Below are 19,662 nucleotides of genomic sequence, written 5' to 3' on the forward strand. Positions count from 1 at the left end.
AACAGCAATAATGACGAGAATAACACTCTTATTCAGTCTGGCACCAACGTACGTATGTCACTACCTCTCGTCTCCCAGAGTGGGAGATCATTCTTTATATGAGCCACAAGACAAGGAAGCTACTGCGTCAGGTGATATCTTGAACCAAGACCCACACCACACACCATCATGAACCAAGACCCGCACCACACACCATCATGAACCAAGACCCGCACCACACACCATCATGAACCAAGACCCACACCACACACCATCATGAACCACGACCCACACCACACACCATCATGAACCAAGACCCACACCACACACCATCATGAACCAAGACCCACACCACACACCATCATGAACCAAGACCCACACCACACACCATCATGAACCAAGACCCACACCACACACCATCATGAACCAAGACCCACACCACACACCATCATGAACCAAGACGCACACCACACACCATCATGAACCAAGACCTACACCACACACCATCATGAACCAAGACGCACACCACACACCATCATGAACCAAGACCACACCACACACCATCATGAACCAAGACCCACACCACACACCATCATGAACCAAGACCCACACCACACACCATCATGAACCAAGACCTACACCACACACCATCATGAACCAAGACCTACACCACACACCATCATGAACCAAGACGCACACCACACACCATCATGAACCAAGACGCACACCACACACCATCATGAACCAAGACCTACACCACACACCATCATGAACCAAGACGCACACCACACACCATCATGAACCAAGACCACACCACACACCATCATGAACCAAGACCCACACCACACACCATCATGAACCAAGACGCACACCACACACCACATACACACACAGGGTCTGTACCTAAGTTTATACCACAGAATGAAACCACCATTATATTCCCAGTGTATCATGTGACACTCAACGTAGAAGATACGATAGAAATAATCCTTTACGCCAAATTTTGTCGTTTCTTGTATTATCACCAGGTTATAATAACAGCGTTCACACGCGTATGGAGGTTGATCCAAACAGATGAGTAAGAATAACACTGGAGACAATACAGAAGATTGTGCGATAAAGTCACTTGTTACTGATATGAGAGATAACGTCTGAGAGATAACAGTACTAACCATAGGGCTGAACAACCTGAGCCACAGATTGTGGTAGAGGTCCAGGTGGTGCTGCTGTCTCACACACACACAGACCTGCTGCTGTCTCACAGGTGAGCTCAGACCTGCTGCTGTCTCACACACACACAGACCTGCTGCTGTCTCACAGGTGAGCTCAGACCTGCTGCTGTCTCACACACACACAGACCTGCTGCTGTCTCACACACAGACCTGCTGCTGTCTCACAGGTCAGGGCAGACCTGCTGCTGCTGCATCTTGCTGTGCTGGTGATGTTGCAACTCTCTGGTGGTACCTTACAGGTCAGTCAGTACTTACCACTGGTAATAACACTAGTGTACACATACAGTGTATTACACTGCTAGGGTGACGACTTTGGTTGTTTGTTGACAGGATTGTTGGTGAGGTGGGCGGGAACACTGTATGTGTCAATGGTGTTGATGAGGTGGGTGCTGCTACTGTATGCGTCAGTGGTAGTGGCGATACTGTATGTGTTGAAGTGGTGAGTGTATTGAGTGATAGTACAACTGGTAAGTGTAGTCACTGGTGTTGGCAATAATGGTGTTGTTGGTGTCAATAAAATGTTGGTGTTGTTAGTAATGATGGTGAGGGTGAAGTAGACTGTCTACTTCCTACTGGAGAGAGAGAGAGAGAGAGAGAGAGAGAGAGAGAGAGAGAGAGAGAGAGAGAGAGAGAGAGAGAGAGAGAGAGAGAGAGAGAGAGAGAGAGGAGAGAGAGAGAGAGAGAGAGAGAGAGAGAGAGAGAGAGAGAGAGAATTACCTAAGCTTATTTAAATACACAGACCACACAGACAGACCTAAGTTCCAGGCGAGGTGGTCTGGCCGTAGTAGTACTGAAAAATTGCAGTTCCCGTAAAAGAAAACTATAAACAATACAGGAAAACAAAGATTCTCTATGTACCTTCCATTCCAATAGGCAACAACAAGCCGGATGTGTAGCGGTTAAAGAATATCTTGCAGGAAATTTTCATAGGAAATTCAGATGGTACAATGAATATGAATATGTTACGCATAACATCACCAACGTCATACATCCCTTCACATTATGTTATAAAGACAGTAATAAGGATAAACTTTAAGCTCCAGCCACTCGACCTAACAAGACTATATTACTCCTAATGTAGAAGAATGATATAATAATTCCTTCATATTGCCTTAAAGCAGATGACACGGGTTAATCAATGTTGGTAAGTTACGGCAGCCTGACCACGGAGAGATCAGTGGTTGAGAAGGTAGCATGATATACCGTTACCTTATGATGACTGAATAAAAGAATTAGTTAATACCAGACTGTGAGAGGTGATAAAGCTTAGATTTAAACTTATAATAGTGTTGCTTTGAACAACATGCTCCGGGGGCTTAACCCAAGCGTTAATCATGTTGAAGAAATATTTCGTACGATCTAGGTTGGTACTGTGACTTTTAAATTTAGTTCATTTTCTCTCGTTGGTGGTAATGGAGCGGCAGTATAGAAATTTCCAGTATGGACGTTGTTGAATCCTTGAAGTATTCTGAAAGATTTTGTTAACTTGCCTCTGAGTCTCGTCCTGCTTAAGAGAACTTGTTCAGTTCCCGCTATCTGTCCTCATATTTGTTACATAAGAAAGGAATGAATTTAGTTATTCTTCGCTGTTCTCCTTCCAATTTAAGAACATCTTTACTTAGGAAGGGGTCCCAGAGCTGCACTGCATATTCGAGATGGGGTGTAATTAGACTTAGATATAGCGGCAATACTACATTCTTGCTTTCGTACGTACAGTTTTGTTGATAGATGGTAACATTCTAGTTGCTTTCTTGGCAGCTTCATTACAGAGCTGCGAGAATTCGAAGTTATTAGAGCCAGTGACCCCTAGATCCCTCACACATAGGGCGCCCTTTTTCTATGGCCCATCATTCCGTAATCGAACTTCTTGCTGAATTTTGTTACAACAACAGCTGACACTTATTAGCATGAAGTGGCATTTGCCATTTTCTGGACCCTTATACAGATCCTCTTGTGACCTTAGCCTATCCTCTTCAGCTGCCATGACATTGCTGATCTTTGTTTATTTGTAAATATGAACCCAAGGTTATTCATCCGTACATCAATATCATCAATACGAATAATGACATGTATAGGTCTCAGGAAGGATTCCTGGGGGACCCCACTGTAACGGTGATGATGATTCTCCGTTCAGTACGACTCTCTGTCTTCTATCACGTAACCAGGCATCTCTCCTATTTACTATGCAGCCAGTAATTTCCAAGTGCCGGACTTTACGTATCAGTTTAACATGGGCGACTTTGTCGATGCTTTTTGGAAATATTTCTCCATTGCTTAAGTCTTGTCGTCGGTAGGGAGTACTTTACGATAGGATTCAAGGAGGTTTGTGTGTGTGTGAGAGAGAGAGAGAGAGAGAGAGAGAGAGAGAGAGAGAGAGAGAGAGAGAGAGAGAGAGAGAGAGAGAGAGAGAGAGAGAGAGAGAGAGAGAGAGAGAGAGAGAGAGAGTTTTTACCTACGTGACAAAGCCAAGATATCGGAAGCTTGCTCTTCCTTCCTCTTTAAACCCTCCTCCGTCAATCTGTTGTGCAGGAGGTTCCTTGGTTCAGATGTTGGGTTGCATATCTCAGGAGGAGACTGTTAAGAGATAACTAGGTAGTTATAAGTTGTAAGATAGTATTGATAACCTTGTTTGCTCTGCCAGCAGTGGTGGTACCTCAAGCTTTGCTTAGGCACATTCAAAAAATACTTATCAGGGTTTGTATGCCTATGTGTGTATTTATGTGTGGGGATGTACATTACCTTTCATATAAGATACAACATTGGAAGTGTATTATTTTGTGTCTCTGAAACGTCAGTCTAGAGTATATGTCAGCTATCCACATGTCTGGGGTTCCTGACTACTACAGTAACGTCAGCTCTCTTGACACAGGATTGTACAGTAACAAAGTCTTGTCTTGTTCACTGATAACATATGGTTGTGTTGAACTGTATCAAATTACAGTATTGTCCTTTTCATCAGTAATACAGCATGAAAATGTAGTATTGCTCTCTTGCACAACAATATGATACGAAGATCCAATATTACGTTCATGTCGAACACTAAAGAAACTGTGGTATTTCCTTGCAGACAAGGATTCTATTTTCATTATCAAATGCATCTCCCGTCAGAACGAGTTAGCATATAGAAGAAGTGTACAATGGTCTCATTTGCTCATTTCCAATGTCTAGTTGAGATGTATGTTATACCCAAACTGTCCGGAGCCAAGCATCAAGTGCTGCTCCATACATAATCCTCACTACATTATAAGCCTTGTGTCAAGCTAGTTATAGGAAAGCCACCTCCACCTCCCACGTACAACCCCACTTCTGCTGCTGTTATCCAGTACAGGTCACCCACACACCTGAGGGCGCCGCTCCTGCTGTGCCATACCTTCCGTATCCCCCTTGCTCTACCCTTCCCTCTGGCTTCCTCCAATTCTGCTGTAGATGCTCTTCCTTAGTGTCTCCTCACACATCCTCCTCACAGTACACCCCAGTCAAGCCTCTCGATCAGGCACGAACAGTTAGTGATGTATAGTGCTGACATCACGGATGCTCATTCTTGTAGATGGTCAGTTATGTGTGTCAGCTTCTCGTCTGATCTTAGCATCGTCATCATGTCTAGTTTTATTCTCTGTGAACAACACTAATGCAGCTTTCTGCTGTAATTCTCTCAGTCTCTTGCATTTTTCTCTGTGGGTTCCGTCCATGCGTTTCCTTTCTCGGTGTCATTTGTGATTTAACTTCAATATTCAGCCATTCATTAAAACCTTTATCACCAATCCACATCCCACCATCTGCTCGACACACACCTCAGGTAACCATCCTGTCGCATCCTGTCGCATCCTGTCGCATCCTGCGGCATGCTGTCGCATCCTGTCGCATCCTGCGGCATCCTGCAGCATCCTGCGGCATCCTTTATTTCATTTCTCGTGGCAACTCGGTACGTATGGCACGTTTCCTGCATCGCTCATTTTTACCACGTCTTTCACACGAATGTTTTATCCTCTCCTCCTGAACCCGACATCAACATTCTCACTCGTCTCCACCACAAGAATGATCAGTCATTGCACTTGTCACCAGTCTCATCACATGTACATCCTACGACCAACTCTCAATTGTTCGTCTGTTAATCCCTTAACTCCTTGTTAATCCCTTAACTCCTTGCTAATCCATTAGCTCTTTATTAATCCATCACTCCCTCTCATTTTCACCTTCACTCACCCACGTATAACTAATTATGTACATTTTTTAAGTTATATATTTCCGATCATCATTCCACTTTCAACACACAATCCAACCAATTCTTCCTCATTTTCATTCACACAAGTGATCTCATCTCTTAATTATGTTCCCGGTCGGCACATCACTCACCCTTACATCAAGATCACCCAGCACTAAAACATTGCTTTCCTTTGCTTCAGAATTGCCAAAGCACTTCTTCAATTTTTCTTTAAAAGCATTTCTTTCCGCTTTACTTACCACAGTATCAATATCAGTTATCTTTGTAATGATGACATCATCATTGTAATGATGACATCATCATTGTAATGATGACATCATCATTGTAGGTTCGTGATTCATCATAATTTAGATTCAGAACGTATTGTTGTTGTTGATTGTTGCTGAGTTGTTGTGTGTCGTCAGCAGTGAGGTTGATGGAGGAAGCTGTGAGGTGTTCCGTGTGCTCCGAGGTGTATCAGACAGGGCCACGGGACCCCCTGGTGTTGCCCTGCGGCCACGCCTTCTGCCGTAGCTGCCTTACCAACGTCTACATTACTGGCAACTTCATCTGCCCCTCCTGCAGGAGGGACCTGAACCACCTGGACGTGCAAGACCTGCCTCGGTGCTTCCCTCTCCTCAGCCTCTCCGCCAGCTACTCAGAGTTTCAGGTAAATATTGTGTCATATTTGTCTGCACTACTTTATGATATACTCCACTCAAGGTCCCACTCGAGCCCCAGCAGTTTTTTGTCTCTGATCAGACACGCAAAACAAACATAAAACAGCCTCACTACATCAGTCGTCTGTAGACACAAAAACACGAATGAATGTTCTAATAACCAGGGATGCACATACACAGACACCATCACATACATGCATGAGCAAGTATAAGCTGTCATACACACAGATCAACATCAGATAAGCCAGGGAGCCTGAAGGTTCATAGCCAGGGAGTCTGAAGGTTCATAGCCAGGGAGTCTGAAGGTTCATAGCAAGGAATAAAGGAGAAGTGATTAATGCTTAAAAAGCAAAGGATTTGTCCGAGGGATCCTTACCAAATGTTGTGGAGGACGTTCAGCAGGAGCGAAAACCCATAATACAATATCAAGAAACTACTGAAAATAATGATAATAATGATAATGACAATAGTAATAATAATAATAATTATAATAATTATAACAATAATGATAATGATAATTAATGTTAATATTGATAATGGTAAGGATAATAATGATAAGTCAGGCATGTAAGGTGATGGACAGAGATTGAAGAAATGTAAACAAATAAAGTTGAACGAGTTGAAAATGTTGAAGAATTTAAGGATCTTCAGGATAGAAATTCCTCTGATACAGTTGTTGTTGTTGTAGAGACAGACCTCTGGTGTTGCTGTTGTAGAGACAGAACTCTGGTGTTGTTGTTGTAGAGACAGACCTCTGGTGTTGTTGTTGTTGTAGAGACAGACCTCTGGTGTTGTTGTTGTTGTAGAGACAGACCTCTGGTGTTGTTGTTGTAGAGACAGACCTCTGGTGTTGCTGTTGTAGAGACAGAACTCTGGTGTTGTTGTTGTAGAGACAGACCTCTGGTGTTGTTGTTGTTGTAGAGACAGACCTCTGGTGTTGTTGTTGTTGTAGAGACAGACCTCTGGTGTTGTTGTTGTAGAGACAGACCTCTGGTGTTGTTGTTGTTGTAGAGACAGACCTCTGGTGTTGTTGTTGTTGTAGAGACAGACCTCTGGTGTTGTTGTTGTTGTAGAGACAGACCTCTGGTGTTGTTGTTGTTGTAGAGACAGACCTCTGGTGTTGTTGTTGTTGTAGAGACAGACCTCTGGTGTTGTTGTTGTTGTAGAGACAGACCTCTGGTGTTGTTGTTGTAGAGACAGACCTCTGGTGTTGTTGTTGTTGTAGAGACAGACCTCTGGTGTTGTTGTTGTAGAGACAGACCTCTGGTGTTGTTGTTGTAGAGACAGACCTCTGGTGTTGTTGTTGTTGTAGAGACAGACCTCTGGTGTTGTTGTTGTAGAGACAGACCTCTGGTGTTGTTGTTGTAGAGACAGACCTCTGGTGTTGTTGTTGTAGAGACAGACCTCTGGTGTTGTTGTTGTTGTAGAGACAGACCTCTGGTGTTGTTGTTGTAGAGACAGACCTCTGGTGTTGTTGTTGTAGAGACAGACCTCTGGTGTTGTTGTTGTAGAGACAGACCTCTGGTGTTGTTGTTGTTGTAGAGACAGACCTCTGGTGTTGTTGTTGTTGTAGAGACAGACCTCTGGTGTTGTTGTTGTAGAGACAGACCTCTGGTGTTGTTGTTGTTGTAGAGACAGACCTCTGGTGTTGTTGTTGTTGTAGAGACAGACCTCTGGTGTTGTTGTAGAGACAGACCTCTGGTGTTGTTGTTGTAGAGACAGACCTCTGGTGTTGTTGTTGTTGTAGAGACAGACCTCTGGTGTTGTTGTTGTAGAGACAGACCTCTGGTGTTGTTGTTGTTGTAGAGACAGACCTCTGGTGTTGTTGTTGTAGAGACAGACCTCTGGTGTTGTTGTTGTAGAGACAGACCTCTGGTGTTGTTGTTGTAGAGACAGACCTCTGGTGTTGTTGTTGTTGTAGAGACAGACCTCTGGTGTTGTTGTTGTAGAGACAGACCTCTGGTGTTGTTGTTGTAGAGACTGACCTCTGGTGTTGTTGTTGTTGTAGAGACAGACCTCTGGTGTTGTTGTTGTAGAGACAGACCTCTGGTGTTGTTGTTGTAGAGACACACCTCTGGTGTTGTTGTTGTTGTAGAGACAGACCTCTGGTGTTGTTGTTGTTGTAGAGACAGACCTCTGGTGTGTTGTTGTTGTAGAGACAGACCTCTGGTGTTGTTTGTTGTAGAGACAGACCTCTGGTGTTGTTGTTGTAGAGACAGACCTCTGTGTTGTTGTTGTTGTAGAGACAGACCTCTGGTGTTGTTGTTGTTGTAGAGACAGACCTCTGGTGTTGTTGTTGTAGAGACAGACCTCTGGTGTTGTTGTGTTGTAGAGACAGACCTCTGGTGTTGTTGTTGTTGTAGAGACAGACCTCTGGTGTTGTTGTTGTAGAGACAGACCTCTGGTGTTGTTGTTGTAGAGACTGACCTCTGGTGTTGTTGTTGTTGTAGAGACAGACCTCAGAGTTTGTTGTTGTAGAGACAGACCTCTGGTTTGTAGACTGACCTCTGGTGTTGTTGTTGTAGAGACAGACCTCTGGTGTTGTTGTTGTAGAGACAGACCTCTGGTGTTGTTGTTGTAGAGACAGACCTCTGGTGTTGTTGTTGTAGAGACAGACCTCTGGTGTTGTTGTTGTTGTAGAGACAGACCTCTGGTGTTGTTGTTGTAGAGACAGACCTCTGGTGTTGTTGTTGTTGTAGAGACAGACCTCTGGTGTTGTTGTTGTTGTAGAGACAGACCTCTGGTGTTGTTGTTGTAGAGACAGACCTCTGGTGTTGTTGTTGTAGAGACAGACCTCTGGTGTTGTTGTTGTTGTAGAGACAGACCTCTGGTGTTGTTGTTGTAGAGACAGACCTCTGGTGTTGTTGTTGTAGAGACAGACCTCTGGTGTTGTTGTTGTTGTAGAGACAGACCTCTGGTGTTGTTGTTGTTGTAGAGACAGACCTCTGGTGTTGTTGTTGTAGAGACAGACCTCTGGTGTTGTTGTTGTAGAGACAGACCTCTGGTGTTGTTGTTGTAGAGACAGACCTCTGGTGTTGTTGTTGTAGAGACAGACCTCTGGTGTTGTTGTTGTTGTAGAGACAGACCTCTGGTGTTGTTGTTGTAGAGACAGACCTCTGGTGTTGTTGTTGTAGAGACAGACCTCTGGTGTTGTTGTTGTTGTAGAGACAGACCTCTGGTGTTGTTGTTGTAGAGACAGACCTCTGGTGTTGTTGTTGTAGAGACAGACCTCTGGTGTTGTTGTTGTTGTAGAGACAGACCTCTGGTGTTGTTGTTGTAGAGACAGACCTCTGGTGTTGTTGTTGTAGAGACTGACCTCTGGTGTTGTTGTTGTTGTAGAGACAGACCTCTGGTGTTGTTGTTGTAGAGACAGACCTCTGGTGTTGTTGTTGTAGAGACAGACCTCTGGTGTTGTTGTTGTAGAGACAGACCTCTGGTGTTGTTGTTGTAGAGACAGACCTCTGGTGTTGTTGTTGTACTGGAGACAGACCTCTGGTGTAGTTGTTGTAGAGACAGACCTCTGGTGTTGTTGTTGTTGTAGAGACAGACCTCTTAGAGACAGACCTCTGGTGTTGTTGTTGTAGAGACAGACCTCTGGTGTTGTTGTTGTAGAGACAGACCTCTGGTGTTGTTGTTGTAGAGACAGACCTCTGGTGTTGTTGTTGTTGTAGAGACAGACCTCTGGTGTTGTTGTTGTAGAGACAGACCTCTGGTGTTGTTGTTGTTGTAGAGACTGACCTCTGGTGTTGTTGTTGTAGAGACAGACCTCTGGTGTTGTTGTTGTTGTAGAGACTGACCTCTGGTGTTGTTGTTGTTGTAGAGACAGACCTCTGGTGTTGCTGTTGTAGAGACAGACCTCTGGTGTTGTTGTTGTTGTAGAGACTGACCTCTGGTGTTGTTGTTGTAGAGACAGACCTCTGGTGTTGCTGTTGTAGAGACAGACCTCTGGTGTTGTTGTTGTTGTAGAGACAGACCTCTGGTGTTGTTGTTGTAGAGACAGACCTCTGGTGTTGTTGTTGTAGAGACAGACCTCTGGTGTTGTTGTTGTAGAGACAGACCTCTGGTGTTGTTGTTGTAGAGACAGACCTCTGGTGTTGTTGTTGTAGAGACAGACCTCTGGTGTTGTTGTTGTAGAGACTGACCTCTGGTGTTGTTGTTGTAGAGACAGACCTCTGGTGTTGTTGTTGTAGAGACAGACCTCTGGTGTTGTTGTTGTTGTAGAGACAGACCTCTGGTGTTGTTGTTGTAGAGACAGACCTCTGGTGTTGTTGTTGTAGAGACAGATCTCTGGTGTTGTTGTTGTAGAGACAGACCTCTGGTGTTGTTGTTGTTGTAGAGACAGACCTCTGGTGTTGTTGTTGTTGTAGAGACAGACCTCTGGTGTTGTTGTTGTTGTAGAGACAGACCTCTGGAAGAGATAATGTTTCACAGTTTCTGTTTTTGTTTTCTTCTTCTCTGTCGGTGGAACACCTGATGGGACGGAGGGAAGACAAGACAGAGGAGGATCGGCCTCCAGTAAGAGACAACTTTATGTTCCAAGAAATACTGGTTAGTGATCCAGTCAGACGATACATAATGAGAAGAGGAACTGTAGTATATAAGTGTATAGTAATGTTGATCATATACATTCCTTCAAAGATTTTCATCGAACTAAATCAAATATAATAATTATAGAACAATTGGTATGATATATGATGCAGTGAAACACTCCCTTTTAAGAAATGGTAAATTGCTAATAATGGGTAATTTCAGTTACAAACGATAATTGGGAAAATCTATATTTTGATAATGACAGAGTCTTGGAGACATGTGTTCTTACAAGTGTAATCATTAATTGTTCTTATATCAACATGTCTGTGAGCATACCAGCATGAGGAAGGGAAGTGATACACTGTCATTACCAGATCTTATCTTGACACACACTAGCATGAATATTGAGAATATCGTGTATGAATGACATACCAACCTAAACGCTATCATGAATATTGAGAATATCGTGTATGAATGACATACCAACCTAAATGCTATCATGAATATTGAGAATATCGTATATGAATGACATACCAACCTAAACGCTCTCATGAATATTGAGAATATCGTGTATGAATGACATACCAACTTAAACGCTATCATGAATATTGAGAATATCGTGTATGAATGACATACCAACCTAAACGCTATCATGAATATTGAGAATATCGTGTATGAATGACATACCAACTTAAACGCTATCATGAATATTGAGAAAATCGTATATGAATGATATACCAACTTAAACGCTATCATGAATATTGAGAATATCGTGTATGAATGATATACCAACTTAAACAAGTCATCATATAACTCAGCAGTTTGGTTATCAGGGAAAGGTGGGCAAATAAGAACATGACTCGGAGGGAAGAATCATTGTGGAAATTTTTCCGAACAAAACATTTACCGCGGCATCAGGAACTGGGAAATGGAGATGAGTAGCCCGGAGGCACTGCATTGTAATGAAAGATTTTGTGAAATTTACGTTAAAAATAGAAGCAACATCGGTAAACTTAACTGTAACTACCGAGGGAAGGTTGAGGAAGAAGGAGGAAATGCTTTGTAAAATAGTTAAAAACGAATGATAAGCTCAAACGTGTTTCACAATGGAGGATGTTATGACTACAGCAGCAGTGAGGTATAGTGGGGTAGATGTAGTTGTGGAAACCACTGAAAAATCAGGCGAGAATAATACAGAATAATGTAAGGTTTTGACTCATATAAGGCTCACGGTCCAGATATATGTACATGTATGCTGAGAGTGTGTGATATATGTACATACATGCTGAGAGTGTGTGCAGATACATTTGACAAACCAGTTCAAATGTTTTGGGTGTCGCTGGGAAATGGAAAATGGGTAGGGTTTGAAAGAAGGCAGATATCTATAAAATATCTATGAGAAAGGAGACCGGCAGGAGATGGTGCACCGCTACTGGACGAGTGTGCTCTGTAAGGCACTGGAAGTGACAATTAGAAAGCAATGGACGACATCAAGCAGAGGAGAAACGAGAGACACCGTGATTTTAAGGGAAGTTGGTCAGGCGTAACTAGCTTATTAGATTTCTAGGAGAGAGTGAGCTCTGTCGTGGACAAAAGAGAAAGCTGGTCAGATTGTTTATATGTACACTGCCAGAAAGCATTTGATTCCTTACAGAATTGGAGGCTGATGAATAAGGTGGATCATCAGGTGAGAGTAGGGGAAGAATCTACTGGTGGATCATAGACTGAATGTTAGTGGTAGGGAACTATGGACACGTGTCACACGAGCCTCCTGAAAACAGTACAGTCTGGGACGATCGCCCTCACTGACGTCAAGGTCTTGAGGGACGAAGTCAGAAAGATTGCATCACTTTGCAATGGAACCTAAACAAGCTCCAAAGTTGGTCTGAGACACATATGATAAAATTCAGCCTGAGTAAATGTAAATTGATGAGGATGAGACACACTGAAGATAAGCTTCGATATAGATACCATGAAGCAGGAAATAAGCTGCAGGAACATGTGTAGTGGTAGCTGTTATCATCATTAACCTAGCATGAGAGTCTCACGTCAGGAGAACAGGAAAGACAAACTTTCTGTTGCTAAACATTCAAGTATGTTCAGCAAAATTGTTCACCTCCTACATAAGGTCAAAACTAGAACATGTTTCTCATGGTTGATCACAAAGAACAGTGAAGTAGGTGAGATGTAAACATTAACAATGGTACCGGAATTAAGAGAACAGAATTACATGGAGAGGATAGGGACTTTATATTTGCTCACCATGCAAGAGAGTAGATTGAGAGATGATGTTATTACAACGTAGATAGCGAACCGTTCTTCGAAAGATGAACGGACCATAACATCAAACGAATTAACAACAATTTGTAATGAAAGATTCTGTATAAAAGTCGTGCAGGAATGGATCAAACTGAGTCATGAGGAAGTAAATGTGGACAGTATACATAGATAGCTGTATGTATGATCATGTGTTAGTCACTTTAAATCTTCCTCTGAGTTCATCTGATATTTCTCTGAGTCACCTGTTCACTGCAGAATATCATCTGTAACCCACCACTGCAGATACAGAGTTGCCAGGATACGATTTTCGATCGTATTCTTTCTTATGTATTCAGACTACATGAATTTTCTTTATCTACAACAAGCATCAGACCTGCTGGAGAAGTGAGTTTTGCATACGTAGAGCCCCTGAACCACCTCCACTGTCATGTTACAATCTATACTTGTGTATGTTGTCTGCGTTAACTATATCCTTATGACTACATTATCCATCACGAAGCTGTGTGCTCCTCGCTTGGTTTATGTGTGTTCTCATGTGTGTGTGTCTACCTATGTTTATCTAAATATCACCATTAACCTTAGATATCAACACTAACCTTAGGTATCATCATTAACCTTAGATATCAGCTCTAACCTTAGATATCAGCTCTAATCTTAGATATCATCACTAACTCAGATATCATCATTAACCTTAGAAATCAGCTCTTACCTTAGATATCAGGTCTAACCTTAGATATGAGCTCTAACCTTAGATATCAGCTCTAACCTTAGATATCATCATTAACCTTAAATATCAGCTCTAACCTTAGATATCATCATTAACCTTAGATACCAGCTCTAATCTTAGATATCATCATTAACCTTAGATAACAACTCTAACCTTAGATATCAACTCTAACCTTAGATATCAGCTCTAACCTTAGATATCATCATTAACCTTTGATATCAACTCTAACCTTAGATATCAACTGTAACCTTAGAAACCATAACTGACCGTGAGCAACATGTTCCTTGCCCACAGCCTGAGCAGTGCAGCCTGCACAAAGATGAGCAGAGCTACTGGTGTCAGGACTGTCAGGAGACGATGTGTAGTGTGTGTCTGTACGAAGAGCACCCGCAGGGCCACCTCGTGCAGTGCGCCAAGGTATTCCTGAAGGAGAAGAGAGATTCCCTGAGTGATGAAATCTCACACCTGAACGATATGATCAGATCAGTCGGGAGTGATATTGAAATTAGCTTTCAAAAATTTGTTCAGAAGATGAAGTTATTCTGCCAGCTGGAGAAGAGCGTGACTGCCCTCTCTACAGACGTGCTCAACGCCTCCACCGTCCACTGTATACTAACGTGTGAGGAGAAACTGAAAAATATGCAGCTCGACCAAGAAAGGTTTTTCTTCGACATACCAGATGTCGCTGGTGGTGACGGGGAGAGCACAGCTGTGGTCAGTGCAGCAGCAGCAGGAGGAGGAGGAGGAAGGAGACAGGATGGCGGGACGTACAGTCGCCAGCAGACGCCGCCCACCACCGCCGCCGCCAGCGGCGCCGCAGACGACACCGTTGAGGCAAGTCGTGCCAGGCTGGGCTACCAAGACGGACGTCTACTCCTCCACTCCCTCAGTCAGCCTCTGGATAGTCGACTCTTCATCAAAGTAATAATATAATCTATAATATAATGTGATCATGTCACCATCATCACCCGCACCACACACATCATAGATTTTCATTTGTTAATACGTTGCACAATGGTTTTATTCTATGACGACTATACAGTTGTTAGCAAGATGATATTTTTCTCATAATTCCCACAATCTTTTTATCATCTCGAGGTTAGATTAGGTTAGGTTAGGTTAGGTTAGGTTAGGTTAGGTTGAGTGGTTACTCCTGTGAGGTTAGGTTAGGTTAGGTTAGGTTAGGTTGGGTGGTTACTGCTGTGAGGTTAGGTTAGGTTAGGTTGGGTGGTTACTACTGTAAGGTTAGGTTAGGTTAGGTTAGGTTAGGTTAGGTTAGGTTAGGTTGGGTGGTTACTACTGTGAGGTTAGGTGGTCACAACTGTACATGTTTTCGTCAAGTTTCGTGACAAACCTTCAGTTGACCCTGGGATACACCTAGCGACGCTGGTCAAACGTTTCTATGTAATTATTACCAGTGACCTCCAATGACCACACAAGGATCATTACCACTGACCTCCAATAACTACCCAAGGATCATTACCAGTGACCTCCAATAACTGCACGAGGATCATTACCAGCTGAGCTATGTACAGTAAACATGTGTCAAGAAAGTAAGGAATATATAACTAAACAACACTGGTACAGACAATGTAATAACTAACCCACAATATATTGAGTCAGTTATGAGTTGTAACAACACTTTTGTAGACAATTTGATAAGTAACCCACAACATACTGAGTCAGTTATGAGTTATAACTACACTTGCATAGACAAGATATTAACTAAACCACAACATTTCCAGTTAGTTAAGTTGTAGCAAACTAGGGGAAGATAAATATGATAACCTACAACATATTCAGTGACTTATGAGTTAAAATAACTAACTTACAACATACTCAGTGAGTTATGAGTTATGATAACACTTGTATAAACATGGGAATTAAACTAACCTAAAACATATTCAGTGAGTTATGTTTCAACAACACTTGTATAGGCAAGGTAATAACCAAACTACAACATATTCAGTGAGTTCTGAGTTGAAACAACCTAATGGAAGGCACTTGCAGGTTATGGACAATAATAATAATGTAAGACCTAAAGGTTGGCATCAATATGCGAATCATTAATAACATAAAGTGAGGAGGATTATAGCCAGACGTTCATCTGTGGTGGATGTTATAACATTTTGGGGTCGATCATAATGGAAAGATTCTTGTGTTACACAGGGACGATCATGTAGGCAGACAGACATTATGATCAGGAACTTCCCTCTTAGACAACACTCAGTACAATATAACCTCGCTGTACAACTTGGTGACTTTGATATAACTACACTGAACAATCAGGTGACGTCATTATGACTTTACTGTACAACCTGGAGACGTCATTATGACTTTACTGTACAACCTGGTGACGTCAATATTCTGAACTCCACCCATTTTGTATCTGACAATCTTATTCAGGCAAGTTTATATACCTGGAATCTTAGTGAGTGATGTGACAACTTACCGTCCACTGTTGTTATCAGATTGTTAAGATAGTGTTTTGTAGGTTCATGCCATCCATTCAACATGCTCATGTATTTCCCAGAAGTCATTCATCTCTAGATATCAACTGTTATATTTATGTTATGGCTTCGTGTAGCTGATGAATGCCTGGTTACTTTCTGTTTAATGATAATACTTTATGATTGTACTTCATTATTACGTCACATGATGACGTAGTCGTATAGTCATATTGACGCTCTAACTAAAACTATTTTCCCTTCATTTGTTACTTTTGAGAATGCAAACATCATCTATTTGGTTATAAGTTTGTTTACTGAAGTGTAATTCCCATTGTAATCCATAGTCTCTTCCACTTGTATATGGCATCTGATTACATTCCTAATGAGCCTTGTACAGTTACAGCAGATCATAAAAAATGGATTAAGTAGAATCCGAAACGTCGCATCTCTGTAACTTAGCATGATGATCCTGTGTACAACTGGATGGGTTTTATTGTTTTCGCAACATTTGATTGTTGTGTACATTGCAGCTGCCGTCAGAGGTGTTCCTGGAGCTGAGTGTTGCTGGCCGCTGCCTGGGTCGTGTGTACATCAAGCTGTGGGGCCACTTGCGACGCGCACACCAGTTCCTGGCGCTCTGTCTAGGCACTCTCGGCCCATCCTACGTCGGCGCCTCCTTCAGCCACGTCGCATACATGAAGAAAGCCCGAGAGTCTCTCTGTTGTAAAGAGTATCGTTCGTCAGATGGCAAGAGCTGCACAAGGGAACTGATGAACGACCTGGAGTGGGGCGGCGAGTTCGCAAGAACTCCACAGGAGGGTCTTGTAATACCACTGAGCAAGAACATTGATGAACATGGCTTTGGCATCTGCACCAGAGGCCAGCTGGAGGGGAGGTTCCACTGTCCCTTCGGCGAGGTGACGTCAGGGTTGAAGTTCGTGCGAGCTGCCATCCGTCATGACCCCGTCACCGAGGTCACCATCACTGACTGCGGTCTTGTTATTCCTGACCTGACAGAATAACACAGTACTCCTTCTGCTATCCTGGCTTCACCACACGTCTTGGCGCAGCTCCTCCCTCGGCATGTGAACCCCACTCAGGTCTGACCACGTCTTGTGTGACATCTTCAGCAAGAATTACTCCAGACATTGTTGACGGTTTGGGTCATGGAAGTTAACTTGCCGACCTTCCATCACCCTAGAAGTGATGGAAGACAAAATTATGAGGGAAACTTTGAAGTGTTCAGATGATGTATCATAATGTAAGTCAGCTGTAGTCATCCTAGATTCCTCTTCCTTCATTATTACTGTGGCTGATGTAAGAAAAATCATATAGTTTGTTGTGAAGCATTAGAGCATTCTTTAGAGCATACCCGCCAAGCCATGTGTATGATATATATATATATATATATATATATATATATATATATATATATATATATATATTTTTTTTTTTTTAAACTATTCGCCATTTCCCGCGTTAGCGAGGTAGCGTTAAGAACTGAGGACTGGGCCTTTTTTGGAATATCCTTACCTGGCCCCCTCTGTTCCTTCTTTTGGAAAATTAAAAAAAAACGAGAGGGGAGGATTTCCAGACCCCCGCTCCCTCCCCTTTTAGTCGCCTTTTACGACACGCAGGGAATACGTGGGAAGTATTCTTAATCCCCTATCCCCAGGGATGATATATATATATATATATATATATATATATATATATATATATATATATATATATATTTTCTTTTCTTTTTCTTTTAAACTATTCGCCATTTCCCGCGTTAGCAAGGTAGCGTTAGGAACAGAGGACTGGGCCTTTTTTGGAATATCCTTACCTGGCCCCCTCTGTTCCTTCTTTTGGAAAATTGAAAAAAAAAACGAGAGGGGAGGATTTCCAGCCCCCCGCTCCCTCCCCTTTTAGTCGCCTTCTACGACACGCAGGGAATACGTGGGAAGTATTCTTAATCCCCTATCCCCAGGGATAATATATATATATATATATATATATATATATATATATATATATATATATATATATATATATATATATATATATATATCTATATCTTTTCTTTTCTTTTCTTTCATACTATTCGCCATTTCCCGCGATAGCGAGGTAGCGCTAAGAACAGAGGACTGGGCCTTTGAGGGAATATTCTCACCTGACCCACTTCTCTGTTACTTCTTTTGGAAAAAAAAAAAAAAGAAAAATGAGAGGGGAGGATTTCCAGCCCCCCGCTCCCTTCCCTTTTAGTCGCCTTCTACGACACGCAGGGAATACGTGGGAAGTATTCTTTCTCCCCTATCCCCAGGGATAATATATATATATATATATATATATATATATATATATATATATATATATATATATATATATATATATATATATATATATATATATATATATATATATATATATATATATATATTCTTAAGAGTACACGAGGAAAATGAACCACGATAGGTTCCCAAGTGCACTTTCGTGTAATAATCACACCATCAAGGGACACACAAGAGAGAAATATAAGTTAGTTGATATACAACGAAGAGACGTAACTAGGACGCCATAAGGTAAGCATATGATTGTCCAAGACAGACAACGAGCGTATCATAAACTTATCATTTTACAAATTCTATCAATAATAGTTATGCAATTTGTATAACCCATCACTAGTATTAAGATAATAATTCTTTGTGTATCTAATAGTAGAAGATTCAATGATATTTCTCGTGTTAATAGAGTTAGAGTTAATAAATGAGATGGCATTACTCCAGTCAATACAATGATCATAGTTTTCAACGCGATTAAACAAGGCATTTTATTCTTGACCCGTTCTCATACTATATCTATGTTGCTTAAGCCTAAGAGAAAGATCCTTATCAGTCTGCCCAACATAAGACTTATCACACTTTCTACATGGCACTTTATAGATGCAACCAGGAGAATTTTCTGGCTAATTCCTGATTAAGATATTCTTCATAGTATTATTGTTGCTGAAGGCAACATTTACATTAAAGGAATTAATCAACATGGGAAGTAAAGTAAAATCATTATCAAAGGGGAGAACTTAAAGATTCTTGGTGTCAGTGGAAGGTTTGGGGTAAACTATAAAATGATTTCTTGGCTAACTTAAGGGATTTATCAATGAAAGATTTAGGGAACTTTAACTTAGATCAAACAGAATATATCTTCTCAAACTCATCATCAATATAATCCGGACTGCAAATACGTAATGCCCTAAGGATCATAGATTGAAATGATGATAATTTAACTCAGTCATGGTGAGATGAGTAATAATGGATATATGAACAAATATTGTTGGGTTTTCTGTATATGCTAAACTTAAACTTCTTTCCTTGCCTATGAATCATAAAATCTAAAAATGGCAACATACCATTGTTATTTTTTCTGCAGTAAATTTGATGGAAGGTACTAAATTGTTAAGTAAGGGGAGAAATATTTATTAATTTTCATTGTTGGCCAAACACAAAGAACATCATCTACATATCTAAATCAAATAACATTAGAAGGCAAGATATCCTTTAGTAATTTTGTTTTGAAAAATTCCATATAAAGATGTCTTAGT

At 41.6% G+C, this 19,662-nt stretch overlaps 1 protein-coding gene across 12 annotated transcripts; it reads left to right on the forward strand.

Annotated features, from left to right (window-relative positions):
* Positions 1-1,156: 1,156 nt before the first annotated feature.
* Positions 1,157-18,888, forward strand: LOC139756524 (uncharacterized). 12 transcript variants are annotated; one of them, XM_071676000.1, is made up of 5 exons: positions 1,157-1,243; positions 5,841-6,082; positions 10,524-10,640; positions 13,924-14,550; positions 16,610-18,888. In XM_071676000.1, exons 2-5 carry the CDS (start codon positions 5,849-5,851, stop codon positions 17,099-17,101), a joined length of 1,470 nt encoding a protein of 489 aa, XP_071532101.1. In that variant the 5' UTR covers positions 1,157-1,243; positions 5,841-5,848; the 3' UTR covers positions 17,102-18,888. The 12 variants fall into 12 exon arrangements, with proteins under 12 accessions (XP_071532101.1, XP_071532100.1, XP_071532099.1 ...); XM_071675999.1 differs by having other exon boundaries at positions 1,168-1,243; positions 5,838-6,082; XM_071675998.1 differs by having other exon boundaries at positions 1,186-1,299.
* Positions 18,889-19,662: the final 774 nt, after the last annotated feature.

This window comes from Panulirus ornatus, chromosome 22 (genome assembly GCF_036320965.1).
Source record: "Panulirus ornatus isolate Po-2019 chromosome 22, ASM3632096v1, whole genome shotgun sequence".
NCBI lineage: Eukaryota > Metazoa > Arthropoda > Malacostraca > Decapoda > Palinuridae > Panulirus > Panulirus ornatus.